Here is a 25,700-nt window from a genome sequence, read left to right on the forward strand (position 1 = left end):
TGGAAAGAGTCATAGAAGAAGAGTGGGAGTTAGGTTAATAAGAGGTTTTAAAATGGAGGGAGGGAGTTAAATATGGTATTTCACATGGTAGAAAGTAAACGATAATAAAGTTATTCATATAAAACTTTTTTATTTTTAGGTTATTCATAAACTTTTCTAGAAAAGAATGAGGAGCTATACGGATTTGCAGTCAAAAATTCAGATTTGGAATTTAAGTTCAGATCTAAGATTTTTAAAATGTAACTCAAGAGGACTAAGTTGCATCATCGATTGATACTTTGAAAAAAAATTCTTTTATTCACCATCTCCCGACACTTTAAAATACGACGTTGGGAGATAACACTATCTCCTTATGGTTAGCATTGGGAGTTGGTTTAACACTATCTCCCGACGTCTATTGCGTACACATCTTCAAGAAATAGCATTTCTCTAACCACTGAACTCCCAACATATATTTTTAGTGTAGGAGAATCCCTTTTTTTATGTAGTGAAATAGTTAGATTGATATTTTGAGTTTAGTAAAGATTATATTGTGATTTTGCTTTATTTTTTAACTCATAAAATTATTTTTGTTTAAGTTAAGAATCTGGGTATGTGTTGAAAACTAAATTTGTGACTTAAGTTTGAAGTGTGTGTTTAAGCATGTTTTGATGGGATACAAAAATTTTTTTGGTGATCAATTCGTTAGCTTTTAATTTAGGGGTGTTAGAGAGTTTTGAAGTTATTAGGACGTACATTTGTGCGATTTAAACTTGATTTCATTGAGTTAAGATATAATATGTATATCTTAGTACATGATCGTTCAGATATTGGTACATGATCATTCAGATCTTGGTACATGATCTTGTATCAAACCTAAACAATCTTGGCACACGATCTTGTACCAAATCTAAATGAAACAATCGTACACCAATATCTAAACGATCTTGGTACACGATCTTGAAGTGAAAAAAGAAAAAGGACACAATATCTGATATTGAAAAAAGAATAAGAAGATGACGCCGAAGATGAGAGATGAAAAATAAGAGAAATTATGGAAGAGAAGATGGAGAAGTCACGAAGAAGAAGAAGTGGGAATATAAATAAGGAGAAGTAATAAAATGAAGAAGATGCGCATGCATTCAACGCAAAATTCAAAACCAACAAGGGCAAATCTGAAATTTATAAAAATACAATGAGACTTCATGGATTTTTATCTTTTGTTACACGGATCGTAAATATTTTTTAAGTTTTGTTCTACATATGTAAATTAATCTAAATATTTTATATTTTAATAAAAATAACAGAACAAAAGTCATTTTAAATTGCCTTTATTAGATACAAATTTTGAAATTTAGTACGAGGAAACAAGAAAAATGTTGTTTAAATATAGATGAAGTATAAATATGTCTAAACATTATTATTGGGAATGTTACGTTTTTGACAAAAATTTTGTTTAGTTTCTTTTACAATTTATTTCTAAAAAAAATTTCAAAGTTTCTAGAGATACTTGTTAATCTTTTTGGTTGCATTTCCACTCACATGAAGATTCTTTAGAGAATATATTTTCCTTGTTTCATCAAGTCTTTTCGAGAGCACTAACCAATCATTTTTAAGATTATTTTAACCAAAAAAATTTTAAAGATTACTTTTTCGATTCCAAGTTCTAATTTATTCTCTATCTATAAAAAAGAATTATAATTCTTCTTCAAGGCATTGAATCAAGACGTATTCAAGAAAAAACCCATAGAAGAATCTTTACGAAGGTAAAGACCTTCATAAATAGGTATTTTCATGAAGACTATTTGACTACTTCGATCATTCAAGATACATGATGATAAGAAATTTAAAGAAGACCTTGATAATTGAATGCGTACAATTATATAATTCAGGGGACCTAAATAATCTTCAATAGATTCAAACATAAAAAATTAGAGGGAGCTCAATTGTTTTAGTAGATATTAAATACCAAAACAGTACTAATATAAGGAGAGTGTCTTCTAGATTAATATAGCGTGTTTACAAAATAATATTTATTTGAATGTTAATAAAATCTTTTTATTTGAGCCTTAAAAGCTCTCCAGGGGTAGGTAATATTTACCAAAAACTGGACTATCAAAGCTATAGTGTTCTTTATACTTACTGTTCCTTAGTTATCATTTTAGCTTTTAACTAAAGTAAAAACTTAAAATAAAATAAACTATTATACTTTTTCAGGAAATATCATACTTTATCAATTAATATAATTTTTTAACAATGGAAAAAATATCCATTTACAAGGGTTGGGTTCAAATAGAGCCGAACCAATTAGAATAACACATAAATATTAAGAACAAAAATGAATCGCTCTAATATTTGTTCAATTGATTTAGTCTAGCGATTCACAGGTTAATAGAATCACAGTAGTATTTGACTTGTTGACTTAACGGGTTTGTGCTGAAAGGTGGGCCTACGCATGTCCTTAAGTTATTAGATGAAGGTAAGAAATGTGGGAAAAAATTGTGTAACACCAGTCACGTTTAGGTTAAACACGACCAACTAGATTATGACATTTGCAATTACGTTAAAATTGAATATGAAGACTTACAGTCATTTCCGGTTTATTCATCTTGATCCCTATAATTCCCAAAATCAAAAAAGTTCCATCGATCTTTCCTATAAAAAGACAAAGCCGCCAACATGAACCGATTGCAAATTGAATTGACATCAATTTCGGTCGGTTAGAGTTGTTTTTTTATTTTTACCTTGCACCCCTAATTTACACCTCTTTAAATTAATCATCCCATAGAATTAGATTATTTAGAAGCCTTGAATTTAATAATGAGAAAATCATCTTCTACACGAGATAATTTTAACTACTTATGCTCATTTACAAGATTTGGGATCTCTCACACCATTTTGAAGAAATTTCCTTCACTCAAATTTCAAAGAGTACGTAACTCTTTAGCTAATGATATATAGCAAAAAGATCTAAAACTTGATCCATAACAAAACATTGGATCGATGATTTCTGTGTGTGGATTTATAACTTCTATATATATATATTCTTTTTTTTTTTGGGTAAAAAGTTAAGTTTGAATAAAGTAATATTAAAATATATTATTTTGAACGAAAAAAACTTAGGTAAAATTAAATACTAAAATAAATAAATTAAGAAAAACAATAAAAAGACTTAATGAAATAGTTTTTTATAATTGATTATTTATTAAGAAAAACGTGACATTGATGACAAGAAGGTCCCATGGTCTAGTGGTTAGGACATTGGACTCTGAATCCAGTAACCCGAGTTCAAATCTCGGTGGGACCTTTTTTCTCTTTATTAATATCTTTTCTTCTACATTTTCCTAATTCATTTATATATAAAAATAAAATAAAAAAAAAAAAAAAGATTCAACGACAAAAATGTCAGAATATAGATAAATTTAAAATTTTTAAATATAGAGACTAAATTAAAATTTACTTAAATAACCAATATTATTTAAAAGGACCAATATAAAATAGGTCGTGTGAGAAAGAGGAACAACTGGAGTACAAAAAAAAAATGTTTAGAAAATAATTGTCGATATTTACCAAACATGAACTGGGTTACATGGCCATTAGGAACTCATGTTTACTTGACACATTATATAAGTGGTTGATGATAAATGATTTAGACATGTAGCTATGACCACTAAGCACACTAATGGACATCTATTATTAATAGTATTTATAATACTCTTCCTTAGATATTCATTCCATATATAAAATATGTCTCATTAAAATCTTACTACGAAAAAACCCAATTGGAAAAAATTATAGTGAAGGGAAAAGAGTACATATTTTATATATATGTATAAAAATAAAATTTATTCCTTTTATGGATAAATCATTTGAGATCTTTGAGTCGTCGCATTCCAATGTTGTGTACCAATTTTTTAAAAGTTACAATAGGTAATAATTTTGTAAATAAGTTTGTCAGGTTATCTTTTGAACAAATTTGTTGTGTTGTAATGTCACCATTTTCTTTGAGATGAGTATAGAAAAGCTTTGGTGAGATATGCTTTGTTCCATCATATATAACCTTCTTTTATTTGTGATGTACATGTTGTTGTCTTCATATAATGTCATTGGAAGGAGTTTATAGAAGATAAACCACATGATTCCCGAATGTGTTGAGACATCGACTTAACCATATACATTCTCAGCCAGCCTCATGAATTGTAAGAATTTGGACATGATTTAAGGAGGTAGCTGTTATGGTTTGTTTCACTGATCATTAGGATGTAGCAATTCTTCCACATGTGAATAGATAACTTGTTTGAGGTCTAGCTTTGTGTCGATCAAAAAATATCAAGAATTTGTAAAATCAACTAGATCAGAATTTGATTTATTTGAATAAAATAATCTGATATGAATTGTTCATTGAAAATAACAAAGTATATGTTTAATTCCATTCCAATGCCTTTTTGTTGGAGAGTAATTGTATCTAGCTAATAAATTTACTGAAAATGCAATATTTGGTCTTGATTAGCAAGATACATAAGTGCATCAATTGCATTAAGATATAGTACTTCTTGACCAAGAAGTTCTTCATTATCATCTCGAGGTCGAAATATATCTTTCTTCACATCTAGTGAAAGGACTTGCATTGGAATGTTCAATGGATGTGCTTTATCCATATAAAATTTATTCAAAACTTTTTCTATGTAAGTTGATTGATGAACAAATATCTCATTTGCTAGATGCTCAATTTGCAAACCAAAGAAAAATTTTGTTCTTTCGAGATTTTTTATCTCGAATTCTTTCTTAAGATATTCTATTGCCTTTGAAAGCTCTTTAGAAGTTCCAACTATATTTAAATCATCAACATATACAGTTATAATAGTAAATCCTGACTGTGATTTATTTATAAAAATGCATGGATATATTGGATTATTTTGATATCCTTCTTTCAATAAAAATCCTTCTTTCAATAAAAATCCACTCAGGCGATTGTACTATATTCATCTTGATTGTTTCGATCGATATATCTATGTAACTTTATTGAATATAGTTCCTAGAAACTTGATTTATATGTTTCAGGTATCTTAAATTCTTATGGGACTTTCATATAAATATTATCAAGAGATCCATATAAATATGTTGTGACTACATCTATAAGATGAATTTCCAGATTTTGATACACAATCAGGCCGATTAAAAATAGATGTGGTTGCATCCACCACAGGGAGCATATGTCTCTCATAAATCAATACTAGGTCTTTGCGAAAAACCTTGTATCTAACCTTGCTTTATATCTTATGATCTCATTATTTTCATTTCTTTTTCTCTCAAATACCCCTTTATATCCCACATGTTTGACAACTTCTAGTGTTTGGACTACCAGTTTAAAAACTTGACGTTTAGAAAGTGAATTTAATTCTGCCTCGCTTCTTTCCATAAAAACCAATCTTTTCTCTGTCGACATTCTTCAATAGATTTTGGATCAAAATTCTCATTTTCGGATATAATATCAATAGCAACACATTATATGCAAAAATGTTGTCAATAACTACATTAGTTCGATTCCATCTTTTTCTTGTCATGACATAGTTTATCGAGATCTCATTATTAAGTCAAGTTTTGGATTTCTTCTGGAACATCCACATCTTTAATCGAGTTATTGACTCAATTTCTTTTTCCAAGATTTTTATCTTTGGAACCTACTGGTGGCGTGTTCCAAATTCATTAATGACAACATGTCCTGGTCAAGGGTTCAAGATATTTTTTTTCAGAAAGGTATTGTAATAAACGCAGGGGTAGGGATATTTGAACCTGATACCTCGAGTACAAACAGGTGCTAATTGAGCTAAGCTCATTTTATCGGTTCAAGATATTTAATAATTGATGGAGAATCAAATCTAACATATATTTCTAGCCTCCTTTGAGGACCTGTTTTAGTACATTGCGATTGAGCAATTGGAACATATACTGCACATTTAAAAATTCTCAAATGAGAAATACTTAGTTTATGGTCATATGCTAATTGTAATGGGAGTACTTGTGATAAGTTGCTGACCTAATATATACAAGTGACGTAGCATGCAAAATAGCATGTCCCCATACATATGTAGGAAGTTTAGCTCTTATAAGCAAGGGTTTAACAATTAATTGCAAACGTTTTATAAATGATTATGCTAAACCATTTTGTGTATGAACATGGGCTACATGATATTTAACACTTATCCCAATAGACATACGATAATTATCAAATATTTGGGATATAAATTCACCAGAATTATCACGTCAAATATTCCTAATTGTATAATCAGAAATTGTACTCTTAACTTAATTATTTGATCAAGTAATTTTGCAAATACAAGATTTCAATTTGATAATAAACACACATGCGACCATCTATTGGATACGTCTATTAAAACCATAAAATACTTAAATGGTCCACTTGGTGGGTTAATCGATCCACAAATATCACCATGAATTCATTCAAAAAATGTAGGTGATTCATTCACACTTTAGTTGGTGATGGTCTAATTATTAATTTGACTTATGAGCAAGCACCACTCATTAGATTGAAGAATCTTCTGGTTCTTTAATGGATGTTCGTGTGAATTTTCAATACTTCTCTTCATTATGGATCTTGGATGACCCAATCAATTGTGCCAAATGTCAATGTCACACCCCTCGCGCACATGAGACACTGCGACTTGAGCATCCTTGACGCGTCTAAACACCAAAGACATTCATTCTTAAGGTCCTTAAGCTTTGCTTAATCGCCTAGAGATTTTCTTTTTTACAACCCTATTGGGATGGCTATTGTATGATATTTTTCAAGTGCAATGCATGCAAAATTTCAATTTTATTTGATCAAATATTGAATTTAAGTCTTTTTATATGATGTTAAAGAGTTCAGTAATGTTGCTAAACCATTAAAATTCTAAACTTTTTTATAATTTAGTGTAGAGTTTTTTTTTTTGTAATTTATCATGTATTTTTAAAAACTATCGGATAAAACTATTAAAAATTTACAAGTTCTAAATTATTAAATTATAAATGTGAAATCATAATTTCATTAATTATTTTATAGGTAAAAGAATAAAGGAAAGACTTTCATATTTAGAGTTTTACACATTTCATTACCTTTATGTATACTTAATAAATTCCAACAATATTTATGTGGTTTTAACAAAATAAAAGTATAAATCACTCCGTCATTTTATTAATAAAACAACTTTAATAATAAATAATTAAATAAAGAAAAAACATGAGGCAAAAATTCATTCTTTTACAATGTTCAAGACTCCCGTGGTTACATAAAAAGAATCTCATGATTGTATGATTTACACATTTCATGATTTAAACTTCATAGTTGTACATGTCAACTATGAAGTTAGTGGTTTCCCCTATTTCTATTATGTACGGAGGGTGTTGGGTTTTATCTCCTAAAACTCGTAGATAGTAAATGTAATCCATTGACCGTTATTAATAAACTGTTATTATTATAATTTGAATAAGTGCTATTGATTATATTATTAGTTTTGTCTTAATAACTTAAATAAAATAAACTAACATCTTAAACTGTTTGATGAGTCTTGAACAATATGTTGAGACATACAGAATTAATGTTTGAGATTAACTTAATTAAAAGGTCTATTGTATAGGGATAAGGTTGGGTACCTTATCCTAGTAACACTACGGATACGACTCACTCTATATTTGATACAAATGCAATGATCCAACGCATTCCTATAGGTGACGTACAAGTGAAGATATCGTATGCAATGAGTTTGCATAAGACTAAACCAGGAAATAGTAATCACTAGATGTAACTCTGTTAACCAATTAGGTTTCTGTTTCATTGGGATGACCTAGGTAACTTAGTCTTCATCATCCTGAATGTATTATGAACTTCTATTCGCGAGGGATTGTTCTTGATTTAGGGGTTAATAGATAGGTTGTTCCCTTAATTAAGGACTGAATCCAATTTTTGAACAAGGGGCCCCACCTCACATTGGTCTGAGAGGGATTCAGTTTATAAGTTGGACCTTAAACCAATTGTTCAATAGTGGATCAATGGTACTTAAGGAGAAAGATGTAGTCTTGGGAGTAAAACATGTTCCATCAATTTTTCAATCTCATTTTTTAAAACCGTATTTTGAAAAGTTACCAAACACCTCAAAAATTTTTAAAATGATCTTTCTTTAAATTTAAACACTTTTAAGAGATAATCTAAACACACCCTCTAAGTCTTTTTCATATTATCTTTTTAGTTTTCTCGTTATAGCTCACTCTCCAGCTTCCTCATTTTGTCGCTTTCTCGCTCTTGCCTCTGCACTTAATTTGTGTGGCATTGAAAAAAACTCCACACATAATTGGAGGAAGAAGAAACAACTCCACTTGTTGTCATCGTTGCTAGTATTGGAGGCGAATCTAGGTAATGGTTCGTTGCCACGACTAGAGGCGAAATACAGGGAAGGAATCTAGTTAGAGGAAAAAGAATAGTCAAAAGTATCTTAGAGAGAGAAATAGAACAAGAGTGGAGAGAGAGGGAAAGAAAATGAAATATTAGAAACAAAAGTTTGTAAAGGGTTATAAAACCGGGTGAAGTAACATTTTTTACTCAATTTTTTTAGGGTTTAGGATGAAAGATGATAATATGTACAACAGTAGAAAAAAGATGTCTACTTTTCATTTCTAGGTATCTATCTAAGACAAAGGATGATAATATATACAAAGTGGACACAAGTAATTTGAAAAGAAAAAAAAGCACAAAAGATGCAAAGTTCAAGGAACCAAGATCACAACCGGCCAACATAGTTTAATTCAGTTTATAAATAATCAGCTTTTCTTGCAAAATGTATGTGCACCTGTGTTGATTCTCAGTGTTTGTCTTTAGTGCGCAGGCCAAATGCGAATCTCCAAGATCGTCTGGGTGGAAGATCCAAAGTACTCATTCGGAATCAAAAGTAATCCATTGGAAGGAGGAACTTTTCTCGAACTTTGGATCTCCTTTGCTATTGATTGTAAAGAAAGAACACTACCCTGTGTTTTCGTTAATTTTGTAAGAGAACTTTTTCTCGGATGACAAAGGTCCAATCCAATTTACAGTTATCGCATTCCCGAAAATTTCAAACGTGTAAGAGAGGAAGAACAAAACTCCATCATCCTCTGCTTTAAGGATTCGATAAGTATCACCATTGTTCAAGCATATAGTGAACCTTGTATTGTATGAGAAGTGTTTGGCTGAATTTTTGTGTCTTCTGCTGAAGTGTAAGTACAACTGCTCAGCTAAACCAACAAACGTGCAATTGTCCAAAGGACATGAGCAGGGTTCATATCTGCATAAGGTCTCTTGGTCATTTATCAGGTTCAAATCCATCGCGGTTTTGCATCTGTATATTGCGTTTTTACATGGTAACTTGATTGATTCCAAAACCTTCTCGATTGCCCTGCAACGTATGTAGCCAATTGCCAAGATGCAGCTAGGGCATTTATTCTGAACTTTGGTGCAGCAGCTAGAGCAAGCAATATGCCATTCTCACACTAATACATCCAACAACCAAAGTATATGTTATGAGATCAAATAAAAACCATAAATATAAGAGGTTATAAACACAAGTATAAACTTGATTTTCTTCTATATCTATACCTTCAAGTTCATGTTTCTAAACACCAAAAAAAATCCAATAATCCATATAATTGAAAAGTTGAAGTTAAATCGAATAAACTGTCGTTTGATTCTAACATTTACTAAAGATAATATAAACAAGGTAAAGCAATTAAGAATACATAATAGCTAGAATTTTCTCCTAATTTCTAAGACTATTTACATTATTACTCCAAAATTTCCATAACAATCTATTACTTCCGATGGAAATGCACAATCTACACAATAAACTTCAAAAAGAGAAAATGAAAAACCTCAAAGAAAAGGGAATTTCAAAATCGTCAAAAGCAACAACCACACACAAGCGAAACTACAGTATCCAAAGTAACAAAAACCAAAAGAGCTATACGAGAAGAAACAAAGCATAAGTGATATCCAGATGAACAATAAACACAATTTTAAAGGAGAAAAGAGTTTTAATTAGACCTGGAAAATAGGAATTGACAAGGGTTCCAACAAATATAGCAATCGAGAATCTGAGGATCAGTAAATATGACGTTCATCGTCCCATTCGTACCTCTCCTACTAATGACGGAACTTCGTCTCTCACTTCCGCCATCTGATGATTGAGAATCTGCCATCTTCTTTTTTCCTTTTTCTTCAACTATAAAGAATAGTAAAATCAATTCTCTTTTCGACCGTGAAAAGAGGACTTATTTTTTGTTCTTCATCAAAGTCCTTTTCTAACGAAATGAAAGTGTTGATTCGTCCTTTGAATTTTTAAATTTATTTTTCTATTTCTTACGCTTCTTTTAAATCGACGAAATGAGAGACAAATTTTTGTTTCCAATTTTGCCCTTCTTATTAGTTGATTTGCTATCATCTCACGTTGCCGCAGACATTCAATCGTCTCTTCTTCTCAGTCTCCAACGTTCATCTCTGACCATTCTCCCTCTCAGAAGTTCCGATCGTTGCTCGCACTCGACTCTCCCTTACCATTGCTTTGTGTTGTTGTGTTGTCACCAGCTACGATACTTTGTTGTGTACAACTTATCCTCGAGGACAAACCAATCAGATTATTGAAATCTCAAGGTAAATAACTTCGTTTCTGCATTGCTTGAGTGAGTACATATTTTTGCTCCACTTAAAACTTTTGGATGACGTTTATGACCACACTTGAACAAGATCTATTCTATAGATTGTACAACTTATTCTTGAGTTCTTAGAATTGTTGGATGACATTTTATCTTTGCTTTGGTAGTTTTATTATTTATTATCTACTTGGTTTCGTTCCACTTTGTTAGGTGAAAATAAGAGCAGAGATGGGGGAAACCTTTAATCATATTGGCCTTATTCGTTTCTTTGAAACTTACATATAAGCACTACTATTTCACTTAAATAATACAACCCGACAACTCAACTCAACCCATATTTAAGGGTTGGGTGTTGAGTTGCGTGTTGGGTTGTGTATACAATTCGGGTTATTCGAGTTGCCAACCCAACTAACTTAAAAATTTGGGTTGGTCCCAAAATGTCCCCCAACACAACCCGTTAAATCCCATACTTTGAACCATAAATATATCAGTTCATAGCCACAAATGGCTCTTCGGTAACATTAGTCTATGGAATAAGTCCCTATCTTCGAAGTTTGCAAACTCGAGCAATATGCCATTTTTTCCAAAAAAAAAAAAAAAAACAGATTGGTGTGGAGTGATGTGTTTTTTGTTCTGGCTTGAATTTCTCTTATTAGAATTGTGAAATTTATTATTCTTTTTTATATGATTCTTCTTTGGCTTTAAATGACTATTATTAGGAATATGACCATTAGATAATTATCATTATTAGATATTAGATTTACCTTCGCAAAATTTTCATTGTCTACATAATTGAATCAACGCATCTTGTTCTCTTACTTCTTCTATCACATGAATTCGAGTAATCAATACTTCTAGAGAGAATTTCTTTTGCTTATGACGTATATTTTTTGAAATTCTCTCCACGATGGTAGAAGTTTGTCATTTGTGATGGCAACAATACAATTGTCTCCAATCTTAATTTCTTCATATACTACTTTGGTTACTATCGTTTGAAAGTCTTGTGCTGTCATTGGAAGGAATTTGGCTTTTAATGTCGGTTTAAAACCGACATCTTTGCTAGTATTATTAAAGGCCTTTAAAGTCGGTTTAAAATCGACATCTTTGCTAGTGTTATTAAAGACCTTTAGTATCGATTAGGCTTTAATGTTGGTTTAAAAACTGACATTAAGAGAGGCCAACAATGTTGGTTTATAACTGACATTATAGATCCCAATAATGTCAGTTTAAAACCGACACTAAAACCTTGTTTTGGTTCCATTTTTACAAATTCATTTTTATTTAATTGTTGCATTATTTTCCATTTTACTAAACCAACATTGGGTCACATAAATAATTTTCTCACTCCAACAAATCAATAAAATTACTATTATTTTAGAAACTATAAAATTTGCCTTTTACATTTATATACACAAAATGAAATCTTAATATTGTGTTTATATATACATTATACAACAGTACATGAAACAAGATCCTAATATAAGACTTAAATAAGAAATCTTAAATACCTTCTCAGTTTTCAACCTTCAACAATAACTTGGCTGTCTATATAATCGCTTAGCTTTCAACTCGATATGTCTTTAATTATTCTACAAGCAGATCAAAATAAACCATTTAATCATTAGAATTCTAACAAAATCAACAATAATAGTAACCTAATTGTGAGACCTAAATTTGGCATCCTTTTCCCCTTCCTCTTTCTTTTTGGCTGTTGAAACCATATCAACATGAAACACATGAAACAAATGGGATAAATAAAAATACAATTATAAAGTGATGAAGCACAAATAAAGGTATTAACAGAACCAAAATACAAGTCTCTTTTCATTCTCTTAAATACTACATATTGTTTTTTCATCTCAGCCATTGCCTTCTCTGCAAAGCATCCACCTTGTCATGGTATTTCTTATAGAAAATGGGCACAGTGAAAAACACAATAACTCTTGTTTTACACATTGATTAAAATAAATAAAATGCAAGACTTTAGAGAAGGAAAAGGATACAAATTTATTAAAATGTTTAACTTAACCTTATTCACCCCTCTAGAGTTGCCATACTGGTCCAACAATCGTAGCAAGAATCTCCACTATTAATAATAACGCGTACACAACAAATAATAATGTACAATCTTTTTTTTTTTTTTTTTTTTAATGTGTTTTTTACATTTTTAATGTATATATTCTTTTTTGTAATGTGGTTTTCCCATTTTGAATGCAAAAACGTGAAAAATAACAAATGACTCTCGAATGATGCTTTCGTTAATATAACTTATTCGACAAAATAACCTTTGTAAAGTTCAATGTATTGGCCAATTTGGACATCAAGGGTCTGTTTGATAACGTTCATGTTCCCTGTTTCTTGTTTGATAATAGTTTCTTGTTTCTTGATTTTCTTTGAGATTTATTTTTTATTTTATTCACATCTAATTCAATTAAACATTAAACAAAAATATATGTCATCCATTGAACATAAAAAATAAAATTATCAAAAGTTTATTCATTTAATACAAAAGTACCAGTGCACAAATAAAAATAATAACATAAACATAAAATTGTATCTATCCTTCAAATGTTGCCAAATTTGATTGACAATATCATCTCTCACTTGGGCCATTTCTCTTAGATGATGTCGACTTATTTCTTAATCCATCAATTTCAACAATATCATCAATATTTTATGACATCTAGAATGTAATATTAATTTTAAAATAAGTTATTATGTTCTCAATATTCAGAATTAAAGAAACAAAACAGAATCTAACCTTTAACTCTGCTACCTATAATGCTTGAAAGAAAAACCCACAACAAAAATCTAGATCCGCGAAAAGAGGAAGACGAAAATTATGAATCTGGCAAAGAGGAAGAGTCAGACAAAAACTATGGATCCGACGAAGAGTAACAGTCCAGATTGTAGAGGAAGACGATGAAAGACGAAGAGGAAGACAACGTGTAGAGAAAGACGATGAGAGAAAGAGGAAAAGGATAGTTAGTTGGGGAAGACGATGGAGATAAGATGAAAAGGAAACCAATAAAAAGAATTGAGAAACGGGAAAAGGAAACCAATAAAAAGAATTGAGAAAAAGGAAAAGGAAACCAATAAAAAGAATTGAGAAAAAGGAAAAGGAAACCAATAAAAATAATAGAGAAACAGGAAAAAAAACCAATAAAAATAATTGAGGAAAAGGAAAAGAAAACTAACAAAACAATTGAGAAAAAAGAAAAAGGAAACAAATAGAAATAAATTAAGAAAAAAGGAAAAGGAAACCAATAGAAATAATTGAGATACGAAACAGAAGAAACTACTTTTTTTTTTTCAATAATTCCTTATAAATTGAGAAACGTTTTTACTTTTTTTGAGAATGAGAAACAAGGAATATTACCAAATACCTCAGTCTCTTGAAATATTGAGAACAAAAACAGGAAACAGGGAACGAGAACGTTACCAAACGGGTTCCAAATGTCTATATGGCTTGCCCACTCTTCATGTTGACGTTCACGGTTCTTGTTCATGCTATACAATAAGTCTGTCTATTTTATTTTCTTCTCGGTTAGTCTATGGTTCCTATCAGGGGCGGATTTATTAAGGGCCTAGAGGGGCATGTGTCCCCCTCACATTATCGATTTTTGTATTTTAATATTAATTTTAAAGTGTCAAGTTACAATATAAATTAAATAATGCTTTATATTAATTAAGTTCTAGTTTTGGTGTAGTGACTATACCTGAATTTGCAATAATCAAGTCAAAGGGTTTAAATCTTGGGTATTATGATTATTTTTATAAAATAATTTTTATTTCAAATATCAATAGTTTTCTTTTCCCAAATATCAGATTTGTTTCTAAATTGCACAAAATATATTTTATTCCAAACATCATCAATTTTCTTTCCCCAAATATCTTCTAAATTTCAATAATTTTATTTCTCCAAATGTCAATTTTATTGACAAATTTCAATAATGTCATAAAACAAAGATAATTTATTAATAAGAGAAAAGAAAAACCTAACTAATGTAGTGAATGCTATTGGAGCATCAACCAAACATTGAGATATTCTACGAGAGAAACATAGCATAAAATTTTTTGAAGCTAAATAATGGTGAAATATCAAGTGGATGAGGATTAAATCAAGAGATAATGATTAAAAGACCAAGAGATACTCGATGGAGATCACATTACAACACTTTAACGAGTTTAGTTGCAATGTTCTCTTAAATAGTTGATGTGCTTGAAACAATTGTAGGTAGTGGATCAAATTCAGAACAAAAATATGAAGCACAGATTCTAATGAATTCAATTTTGTCATTTGTCTTTGTTTTCAATATGTATCTCATGAAAAATATATTGGGAATCACAAATGACTCTTACACAGAAAAGATCAGGATATTGTGAATGCAATGAATTTAGTCAACTTTTGTAAAGGTAGACTGCAAGCAATGAGAGAATCTGGTTGGGATTCATTATTAAAAATAGTTTCTAATTTCTGCAATAGTCATGACATTAAAGTTCTTAAAATGGATGCTATTTTTTAGTTCGAGGACGAAAAAGTCGAAAATCTCAACCAATTGCAAATTTGCATCATTGTCGTGTTGAAGTCTTCTATGTTGTCATTGATATGCAACTTCAAGAGTTGAATAATTATTTTACTGAATCAAATACTGAATTGCTTCTCTATATGACTTATTTAAATCCAAGTAATTCATTTGCTACTTTTGATAGACAAAAACTTAGTCGACTTGCTCAGTTTTATCTAAGGGATTTTTTAGCTATTGAACTCTCTATGCTTGAGGATCAACTTCAAAATTACATTATAAATATGCATTCAGAGTTTGTTGAACTAAAAAATATTGGTAATCTTGCAATGAAAATGGTTGTTACGAAAAGCGATAAGGTCTACCCATTAGTTTATCGGTTGCTGACATTGACATTGATTTTACCGGTTGCAACAGTTATTGTAGAGAGTACATTTTCTGCTATGAATATTGTGAAGACTCGACTGGGCAATCGAATAGGAGATGAATGGTTGAATGATTGTTTTATAGTTTATATTGAGAAAGATTTATTGGATAAGTTAGATAATAAACTTATTATGAATCGATTTCAAAAGATGAAGACTCGTAGAGGACAATTGTAATACGTATTAAATTAAGTAATCTTTGAAGCTATTAATATTTTATTTACATTTTTAGTGTGTTTATTATATAGTGCCCCCTATACATATTTTCTGGATTTGCTACTGGTTTCTAATATAGACTAGAAGGTTTTGTTCATCCAACAATTCTTATGCCAAAATAGCAGTTGAAATTTAAATTGAAGGATTTAAGCCATGATTTATAGTCCTTGTCAAAACAAACTGTTTTTCTAATTTAGAAGAGGAAACAAAAAGAAAATTCAACAACATGAGCCAAATTTGAGACTAATGAGACGTAAAATGGCTCAATCTTAAACTATAAAGGTTTGACAAATATTTACAAGTCTTTGAAAGCAATATACTCAAGGAAACATTGATGTTAAGGAAGTCTAAGCACCTGGTGTGAAGAAATATTAGAAATACGTTTCTACCCATAAGATTTTTCATCCATCATTTAAAACCGAAAGAAGTGACATACAACATACTTTTTCATGCCTGCTTCTTTAAGTATCATATTTATTCCATATTTTCTTGGCATATGTGAAAGTAGTATAAAAAAATATCACAAAAATGATCAACAAGACGATTTAAAAATTATTACCAACATTTGTACTCATTTTTCTCATATTTATCAATTTTTTTCTTGGTGTTCCATGAAGTACTCTTCCATGTTCATGCTTTCAGTATCAATCTTCTTTAGTTTCTTTTGTGTGAACATATACCACTTTAAAAGGCGATCAAGATATATAGAATAACACTTTCCCTTTCCACTTTTTAAAGTGTGGTTTGTTGAGATCTCGTACATATTTATTTGGTTTGTCACTAGTAGACTCCATATTTGAATCTCTTTAAAATTGATGAACAAATTACAAATAATAGAGATAAATGAAGTACATATTTCAAAAATAAGTACGTTAGCAATTTGGTTGAGACACTGATGTCTCGCTCTCTGTAAAGAGATTCAAGCCCTCTATAGTGTGTGTTGTATCTCTTTACATCAACCACTGGTGCATCAAATATTTCTTTGGCTTGTCCCCTTCATGATACAATAATCCAACTGAAAAGTTGTACAGCTCAAATCACCCTGCACTAAAAGTTAAACTAAAAACTCCACAACTATGAACACCATTCTTTTGGCCAATCGCTCTGAAGAGCTAACGAGAGAAAGTAAAAGGTAAAGATGTATCGAAAATCTTCATCGGTGTGAATGGAGAGAATGGTAGGTGAAGTATTTATATTGATCCTTGGATATTGAATTATTAGTTAATAAATGTATAATGGTTTAACACTTCTCGAAAGAAACACGTACTCAACATTTAACAACTAAGGGATATTAAATATTAAAAGTGTTAATATATATATATATATATATATATATATATATATATATATTACTAAGTTAGAGTTTTGAGATATGAAGTTAATATATTCGTAGAGTTAGGTAATAAGTGTTTGGAGCGAAGAATTGTTTAGTGTAGAGTTAAAAAATTTATGTTTGAAGTGCGAAGTTGAGATATTGAGTAAAGTTTAAAAAAGAATGATTTTTCTAGTGGTTGTTTTTGTTTGCTTTTAACCTTTTGTTTCACTCGTCAATTGCACAAATATTTTCACAATTTTTAACACATAGATGAGATGCCAACTTAAAATCTCATATGTTTTTTACAATTACATGTAACCTGGGTAACTAAGGTAGACTAAATATTCTTGTTGTGTTAAAAGAAAACAAAATTACAATATATTTTCATATTAGTTAACAATACAAATGTGTTTGGTTAGGGGTTTGTTAAAAATGTTTTTATTCACAAATTTGTTAGATTTAAGTGAGTGCTTAAAGTTTTTGTAGTGTTAAATAAGTGTATGAATGACTATTAAATACTATGAAGTAAGAATTTCAATTTTGTATTTAAAAATATTTTTATAGCTAAAGTTTTTTAAGTTGTTCTTCTAAGCATACAATCAATTGAATTGGTCGTTAGAGTTAGTCGTTGAAGATTATCAATGACTTTGGTGGCCATGGTCGGAGTTGGTCGCTAGAAGTGGTTATTGAAGTTGATTGTCAAAGGTAGTGACATGAAGATGACAATCGTCAATGTTGGTTGTAGTAGGTAGTTGTCAAGGGACGTTGCTAGAGCGAGATGGTAGAAGTCAGACGATGGTTGTTGGTCTGGGGAAGGGCGACATGTAGAGTGTCATTACAGTGGAGAGAGGAGAGTAAAATGAAAAATGAAGTTTATAAACCTTAACAATGAACACTATTGAAACTACGAACCCTTGTGAAAGATGACCACAAGCATCAATGCCCCAAAACACCATAATGGACTAGAAATGTAATTACTTCATAGTGCACTACCGCATTGACCATGTTCATACGGTAAAATGAACATAGATCATCTCAAATAAAAAAAAAAAAAAAAAAAAAGACTATTTTCCGTTTGAATTTGCTTCTCCCTGGACTACTAGGTCAGCAGTGGATAAAAACGAAGCTGAAGGAGCCCGAATCCACCATTGAAGCAAACAAAACAACGTCAATGACTTCCTCCCTCATGTTTCGTCGCTTTTCCTGTTTTCACTCTCCATCTTCTCCTTCTTCACTTTTCTCCAAGAAGAAGCCCCTCGTTTTCCTGGGTTCTCCTCAGGTTCTCCTTTTTTCTTTACACTTTTTGGTTGTTGGTTTTCTCATTCCTCTCCTTAATCGAAGAAATGCCTTTTCTTAGGTCTCAACCGCAGTTCTTGATGCTCTTCTTAATGCATCTTCTTCCGCCGATGCAGCTTTTGAGGTATCCATTAACACAATTCAGCTCTTATCTCTTCACTTCAGTCTTGTGTATGCCGCTCGCTCCCCAATTTCTTACTTTGTTCGTCTTTAGTATAATTGTTAATGTGAGTTTAGAGAAGAAAAATGTGGGTTGGTGGAAGTTGTTTAGGAAATTATTGTAACTTGTTTCATTTAGAACTATGTCAAAAGTCACCACAACCTATTTCATGTTTTGAACTATTTCTAACTTTAAAATCTCCGATCAGTATTTGGACACGGGACAAACCCAATTAAGAACTATAACTTAATATCTGGATTGGTGGGTGCCCTTTTCATTCTTTTAGAATCAATGCCGCGGGATTTCCATTAAGCTCCCATAGGCTATACGTGAATCTATTGCATTGGTTATGGGAAGGTTATCCGCTGTAATAATCAACATCAATTAAATTGCCATTCTGTTTTGACATTAATCACTGTTTTATTAACTGTTGAGAGCTTATCATTGAACTTGAAGATATGGGGTAGGTAGAATTTATGAGTATTACTGTCCTTTGAACGAAAATTTTAGAATTCCTAGCGTAAGCCACTTATAGGAAGGATAGCCTTCCACTGTGTTTCTAATTTTATATAAGGACCCTATCCTCTTCTACTCACCTAGAAGGTGAATTTTGTAATCTAATACCAAATCTTCAATCTTATCATTACCTTATTAACATTTCTAAGAAAACAATCATACCTTATTAACAATTGTTTCTTGTAACATGGAATAAATTGTGATACGATATTAGATTGCAGAAATGTGTTTATGCGATGACTAATGTTAAATTGTTTAGGTTGCAGCTATTGTTACTCAACCACCTTCTAGAAGGGATAGGGGGAGAAAGCTGATGCCTTCTCCAGTTGCACAATACGCCCTTGATAAAGGCTTCTCTTCTGACCTTATTCTTACGCCTGAAAGAGCTGGAGAGGTAGTGTTACCTTTTCTTTGAGGTGAAGGCTTGAGGATTTGATTCTGCTTGCTATGGTGATGGAAACAACTGAATTTTAAGAATGTGAAAATTTCTAATTTATAAGCATGCTGTGAGAGTGTATGAGGAGTACTTCTACAACGTTGGGCATCAAGTTTATTTCTTTCACCGAAGAACCTTGTATCTTTATTTTGTAAGTGCATGATAAATCTGTGGTATTTATCAAGTCTAAAAGTTGTGATGGATGGTAATTAATTTGGCACTGGTTATTGCTTGTTTCTATTCTTTCCATTTGTGGTAGAGAGATTTACTTTCTATTGAACTTGTCTTAATGATCACTTTGTGCAAGCGTACTACTCAGAAGTGAGCCTAGTTCTTATTTTTCACAAAGACATTTTTGATATATTCTTACTTTTTTTTAATGATCATTGGTGTTAAGTTTTTAAACTTAGTTAGAATAATACAATATGTGGGACTTTTCAAACTTCTGTAATACTCTCTTTGATGGAAATTTTTTTATGTTACAGTAGTTATTATATCTTTTTAACGGGAGACAACTTTTATTGATTAAATGAAAAGAGAGATTATTGCTCAATAGATACAGAGCTCCACAAAGGAGAAAAAGTAAATGCAATACAATTTCAATAATTGAAGCATAATCACATTTTCAATAATTCTTTATGTCATGTAGAAATTATAATGCTTGTTTCTTCTTATTTTCCTTCAGGACACGTTCTTGAGCACCTTGAAGGCTTTGCAACCTGAACTATGTATTACAGCAGCATATGGAAATATCTTACCGACCGAATTTCTCAACATTCCAGCATTGGGTAAGCCATTTATTTCTGTTGATATTCAAAGTAATAAACAATTGTCGGAAACATAACCAGAAGTAGAAGGAAGCAGAAAAATCTTTCATGAGGTGGACAGAAAACCTGGTCAAATTTGGGAGGGTTTCTTTTTCCCTCCTGGAGTTATTCAATTAATTTCTCTTGTAATTATGATCCCTCAGGGACGGTCAATATTCACCCAAGTCTATTGCCATTATATCGTGGTGCTGCCCCTGTTCAGAGGGCATTGCAGGTTGCTTATGCTTATAAGCTATTGATATTCGAGCGTTCAATTTTCCCATACCTTCAAATAGTAATAAGATTTTTGCCCCTGCTTTTAGGACGGTGTTAAGGAGACTGGCGTATCACTGGCATTCACAGTTCGTGCATTGGATGCTGGACCCGTCATTGCTTCTGAAAAATTTGAAGTCGATGAGCATATCAAGGTGCACCTGTAATTATTAATTTACAGTTTATGCAACATGACATGCATTTTTAATTATTGATTCCTGTAAAGCACTAGTGGTTGGCATCTGAAAAATCCATCACACGCTTCACTAATAAATTATAATCAGAATACAATTGAGATGAAGTCAACTATCAGAAGTGCAAATTGTTTTCCACTTTTTTCCCAATCCAGAGGTTTTTATGAATTCAACTATTTGTTTCGTTTCTTATTCTGCACAGTTATACATCACTTGAAAACTTGCATTTTGTTTATTTTACCTTTGAACTCTTGAAGGTGGAGGGTTCATTCATCATTTCTTCACTAACCTCCGATTCAATTTGCTAGCAGGCACCTGATTTACTTGCATTGCTATTTTTAGAAGGTGGGGCATTCTGTGTCTGTCATGAACTTCCATTGACCTTGATGCTTTCTTTATGTCTGTCTTTTCTCGTTATTTTTTTAGCATATCGGAACTTCTTAGTTTCATCTATCATGTGAACAGTGGCGTTGATTTCTAATTCTTCTTCCTTTTATAAGATAACTTAAGCCACAATACCATAAATTTGTAGCTTTTGAAGTCGTTAACTTAAATGTGTATGTGCTCTTCTGTTACAATCTAAAATGAGCTAGTTCTTTTTTTTTTTTTTAATAAATAAAGAAAAAGGTACAAGAGAAGGACCATGGATAAGGGGAATAAAGAGCACTGAAAATTTACTAAAAGGAGCTCTAAGTGATGGTAATTAAAAAACGGGTAAAAGGAAGCATTAAAACATCAATCCCCACTAACCAAACCTATCATTTTTAATTGTTTTTGAAAGAAAACAAAACTTTTCAAATGAAGTCTAGTGCTAAACATACAAGATACTGTAACAGAGAAGATATCGAAAAAAAAAATACAATAACTAAACTGCGTAGATAATTAACAAAAGCTTCGGAAAGAGAACACCATGATCAGGCAACAAGTCAAGCTGAACCTAAACGATCTAACTGAACTAATGATTTGTCATGGAATACCTTTTGATTACGTCAAAACCATAACTCTGATAGAAGAATCTTAAATGCGTTGGACTATAAAACTTAAGATTTGGATGATAGTGATGGACCAGCCAGTACTTGAATGTTCTCATAAAGGAGCTTCAAAGACCCATTGTAACGTAATAGGATTTATGTAATTTAGTAAATTCAAAATTAGTTAACCTATCCCCATTTAATTATCTATAAATAGAGATCCCCTCTCTTGTATCCACTAGATCCGATCATTTGAATAAAAGTCTATCGTTCAGTTCTACATTACATTGCAAACCAAAATATGAATATAAACTCCAACAGGAATGAGCGAATGAGCACTCGAAAAATAAATGCTGCAAGTGGGCGAATAGAAGGGGAGGGGGTTAGTGTGTGGAAGCTGGTGTGGCAAAATAACCTCCTTTTCCTAGAGGCCATGAGGCAATCAAGTATTTTAATAAAGAGCTATAGCTAACTGAAAACATCCAAGAAGACTGAAGAATCAGTTTGGATTGTTTTGAGAAAAAAATGTTTTTCAAAAAATTCATTTTTATTTAAACAGGTTGATAAAATTTAGTTAAAATACTCTTCAATTCTATTTTACGTGGTTTTCGAACGCTTCAATTGACTTATTTTCAAAATCGAACACTTGAAAAGTTAATCCAAACATACCTAGTGGTCATCTCTTATGAGAAGAATGAGAGTGCTTGTCTGCCAAAATAAATTGGAGTTGAAAAATTATTATAAAAAGAAAGTTATACTTTCAGACCTTTAATATTACATGGATAGTTTTAGTTGTAGTATCTTGACATGGCTTAAGTAGCGCTATACAGGACGAAAGTGTAAAACTGGAAACTGTGCGACAAATGAATCTTCTAATCTGCTTACTTTCCACTCTCTTGCAGGCTCTAAACTCTTGATTCGGGAACTTCCTTCTATACTTGATGGATCTGCTGAAAAGAAAGCGCAACCTCAAGATGAATCCAAAGCTACCAAAGCTCCAAAGGTACCCTTGGTTGAGGTCTTCTATGATAAATGTACATTCAAATAAAGGGAAAGTAATTTTGGTTGGTATGCTTTAGGCAGGAAGAACAACAAAATAATTAGTCATCTAATCATTCAATATTGACGTAAATAAAAATTTCTAACTCATTCTCTTATAATTCGTTAACATTATTTTGTTGTACAATAAAATGAAGCTCAAAGTAGAAATCCATGAACTGTGAGTATTGACTTCTGCAGATAGCTCCCGATGAGGCATGGCTATCATTTGATCAAGAGGCATATGTCCTACACAACAAGGTAATTTTACTCTTCTTTTTGTTCAATTTTGCAGTTAAAACATGCATCTGTTCTAGGTTCGTGCATTTGCAGGATGGCCTGGAACACGAGCTAAGATTGTTATTGTTGATGAGAAAAGTGGTCGTGACGATATTCTAGAATTTAAAATCATTACTACAAGGCTAAACATCAATTGTAGTAGTCAGGAGACTCAAGCAGATGAGATCCGCTTTGTCAAGGACGCTTTGGTGTTTCCATGTGGAGGGACCACGCCACTTGAGGTTGGTTCCATATTGTTGCCTATTTATATTATGCTGAAGTAGATGTTGCATATAACAGATGTATGCCATTATCTATCATCGGTTGACCTAATAGTCGTTAAGAGTTTGTGTAAATAATAAAGGATTTAGAGAGATTGGGTTCAAGGCTTTAAGCCAAGATATCCATTTTACTTAAAGATTTAATACCGTAGTATCTTTGGTAACAAAATGTAGTAGGGTTAAACTCTTGTTTTATGAGCATAGTCAAAGTTTTGTAAGTTGGTTGTCCACGTATATAAAAAACATTTTCTATTTGCTAAAAAATGTGTTTGAAAAAAAATATTTTTTCCCCCTAATTTTGGATACAATTTGGACATTTCTTTGGAAAGTTTTTAACCAAAAAAATTAAGAAAAATTTGGGTTTCTCTTATGGATTGCACCTTATATGTTGGTGTTTGTGCTTCAAATCTTATTTAGGTCTTGGATTTTGTTTTAGATCAGTTGCATTTTTCTTGTGTCAATAGGATTGAACTTTCAAAATTTTAGGAAGTTGCTATCAAATTCACAGAAACTCACATCAAGCCCTTACAAACCGCCTAAGATACAAGTTTCACAACCTGCCCACAGTTCCTTAATTACAAAAGAGCTTCTCAATTTGAAGAAATCACTGAAAATGAATAAAGTAGGATTTTTTAATCTAAAGACATCCACCCTAGACTAATCAAAATTTAAACACATTATCAAGAACACATCCGTCTATACTTTAGTAGCACCCTCAAAATCTTATTATTTGTTTAATTTCCAACCATAAATTGCTTAAGTTTGCCTTTATGGAATTTCTTTATAATTTCTTTGCTTTTCTTCAAAAATTGTTCCACCAAACGTGATACATATTCTTTCACCCGAAGATCACCTCCATTTTTCACTTTGTTAACAATATTACATCGTTTCACTTGTTCTTTAAAACATATACCATCACATATTTTACCTAGCATAAAGTTGAATTACTACTATTGTGCACAAACATGGTGAGGCTGCACTTTGGTTATGGTTCTTTGGTAATTTGACCAGGTATTGGAAGTTCAATTACCTGGAAAGAAGGTCGTTAATGCAAGCGCTTTCTGGAATGGCATGCAAGGTAAAAAGTTGAAGAAATTTGATGCAAGCAAACATTTCTTGCACGTGTAATCTGATATTTAGATGTTGGATCTAGGTGAAGAGATTTGTTCATTCGTGGTATTTAGATGTAATCTAGGCGATGCAAATTTCTGTCTCGTATATAGAGTTATTTTGTTTTCTTATTTGTTAACGTTATTGAAATGTTGATTGATTTTAAAGTGATCTTGTTTGAGTTATTTCTCTTTTTTACCGCTGAAAAACATGGAATTTTTCATATTCAAGGAATGATTACTATTCTATCTATAGTTATTGTAATGGAATGATTACTATTCTATCTATAATCATAGGTTTTCATGATTTCATGTTGGAATCTATTAATAAAATATAAACAAAATAAAATCTAAACACTTAGACAACTATTGCAATGTTTTTACTTGGGTTAATTATGGTTAAGTTTTATCTTAAAAAACAATGCATAAACTTTCACGAACTCACCAATTTTAATAAATTCACACAAATGCACAAATTAGTCCTGTTATAACTTTATAAAAATTCACGAATTTCAATAAAACTTTAGTTCTCATGTCGTTTCTCTCTAAAATCTTATTAACTTCGTACTGGTTATATGTTTTACAATCCATTAACACATGAGAATATATTTATTTTAAGTGAAAGGTTAACAAATGGTTTAAGTTGTAATAATTTGAAAGTTTAAAGTTCAAATATTACAAATACATTTGGCTATGTTCATAGAAAAGTTAATTTTAGCAAGTTTAAAAGTAAAAAAATTCTACTTTTCGTTTCATTTAATTTAAGGCAATAAGGGAAGAAAAGAAAAACTTATGAAACTTTTAGAGAATATAACAAAATAGCAAGATATTTACCTTCTCTAGAACAATTTCGAAAACAGAAAAAATTCATCGGCTTACAATAAAAAATACAAAAAATGTTTTCAGGAACAACGTCGTCAACATACGCGTAATATATTTATGTAATATATTTGGTATACGATCATTTAGATTTGACTATTGTTTAGTACACGATTGTTTAGACCCAAATCTAACTGATGTTTTTTCAAGATTGTTTGTACACGATCGTTTAAATTCTTTATACACGATCGCTTAAATCTAGCTAAACGATTGTTTTCAAAATTCTTTTGGTACGCAGTCGTTAAACGATTTTTTTTCAAAAGAACCAAAATCTAAACAACGTTCTTTTCAAGATATTCAACAACCAACTACTAGTTTGGAAAA

The 25,700-nt window shown here is 31.1% G+C and overlaps 2 protein-coding genes and 1 non-coding gene across 6 annotated transcripts; 2 read left to right on the plus strand and 1 right to left on the minus strand.

Moving 5' to 3' along the window:
- Window positions 1-3,214: 3,214 nt before the first annotated feature.
- On the plus strand, window positions 3,215-3,286 carry TRNAQ-CUG (transfer RNA glutamine (anticodon CUG)). The gene has a single exon. It is a non-coding gene; the product is annotated as a tRNA-Gln (tRNA).
- Window positions 3,287-8,622: 5,336 nt separating this feature from the next.
- Window positions 8,623-10,429, minus strand: LOC103496855 (E3 ubiquitin-protein ligase SINA-like 10). Its single transcript, XM_008458874.3, is given in 4 exon segments — window positions 8,623-9,489; window positions 9,492-9,498; window positions 10,049-10,077; window positions 10,080-10,429. Coding segments are annotated over 4 exon segments (657 nt in total). The 5' UTR covers window positions 10,204-10,429; the 3' UTR covers window positions 8,623-8,992.
- Window positions 10,430-18,145: 7,716 nt separating this feature from the next.
- LOC103496854 (uncharacterized) lies at window positions 18,146-24,683 on the plus strand. 4 transcript variants are annotated; one of them, XM_008458869.3, is made up of 12 exons: window positions 18,155-18,417; window positions 18,496-18,558; window positions 19,370-19,504; window positions 19,611-19,697; window positions 20,232-20,334; window positions 20,517-20,587; window positions 20,676-20,780; window positions 21,131-21,164; window positions 22,693-22,793; window positions 23,030-23,089; window positions 23,146-23,349; window positions 24,400-24,683. In XM_008458869.3, the coding sequence occupies exons 1-12, from the start codon at window positions 18,310-18,312 to the stop codon at window positions 24,514-24,516; spliced, it is 1,188 nt and encodes a 395-aa protein (XP_008457091.1). In that variant the 5' UTR covers window positions 18,155-18,309; the 3' UTR covers window positions 24,517-24,683. The 4 variants fall into 4 exon arrangements, with proteins under 4 accessions (XP_008457094.1, XP_008457091.1, XP_008457092.1 ...); XM_008458871.3 differs by having other exon boundaries at window positions 18,332-18,417; window positions 19,377-19,504; XM_008458872.3 differs by lacking the exon at window positions 24,400-24,683 and having other exon boundaries at window positions 18,146-18,417; window positions 23,162-23,349.
- The last annotated feature ends 1,017 nt before the right edge of the window (window positions 24,684-25,700 follow it).

Source organism: Cucumis melo, chromosome 6 (assembly GCF_025177605.1).
Source record: "Cucumis melo cultivar AY chromosome 6, USDA_Cmelo_AY_1.0, whole genome shotgun sequence".
Lineage (NCBI taxonomy): Eukaryota > Viridiplantae > Streptophyta > Magnoliopsida > Cucurbitales > Cucurbitaceae > Cucumis > Cucumis melo.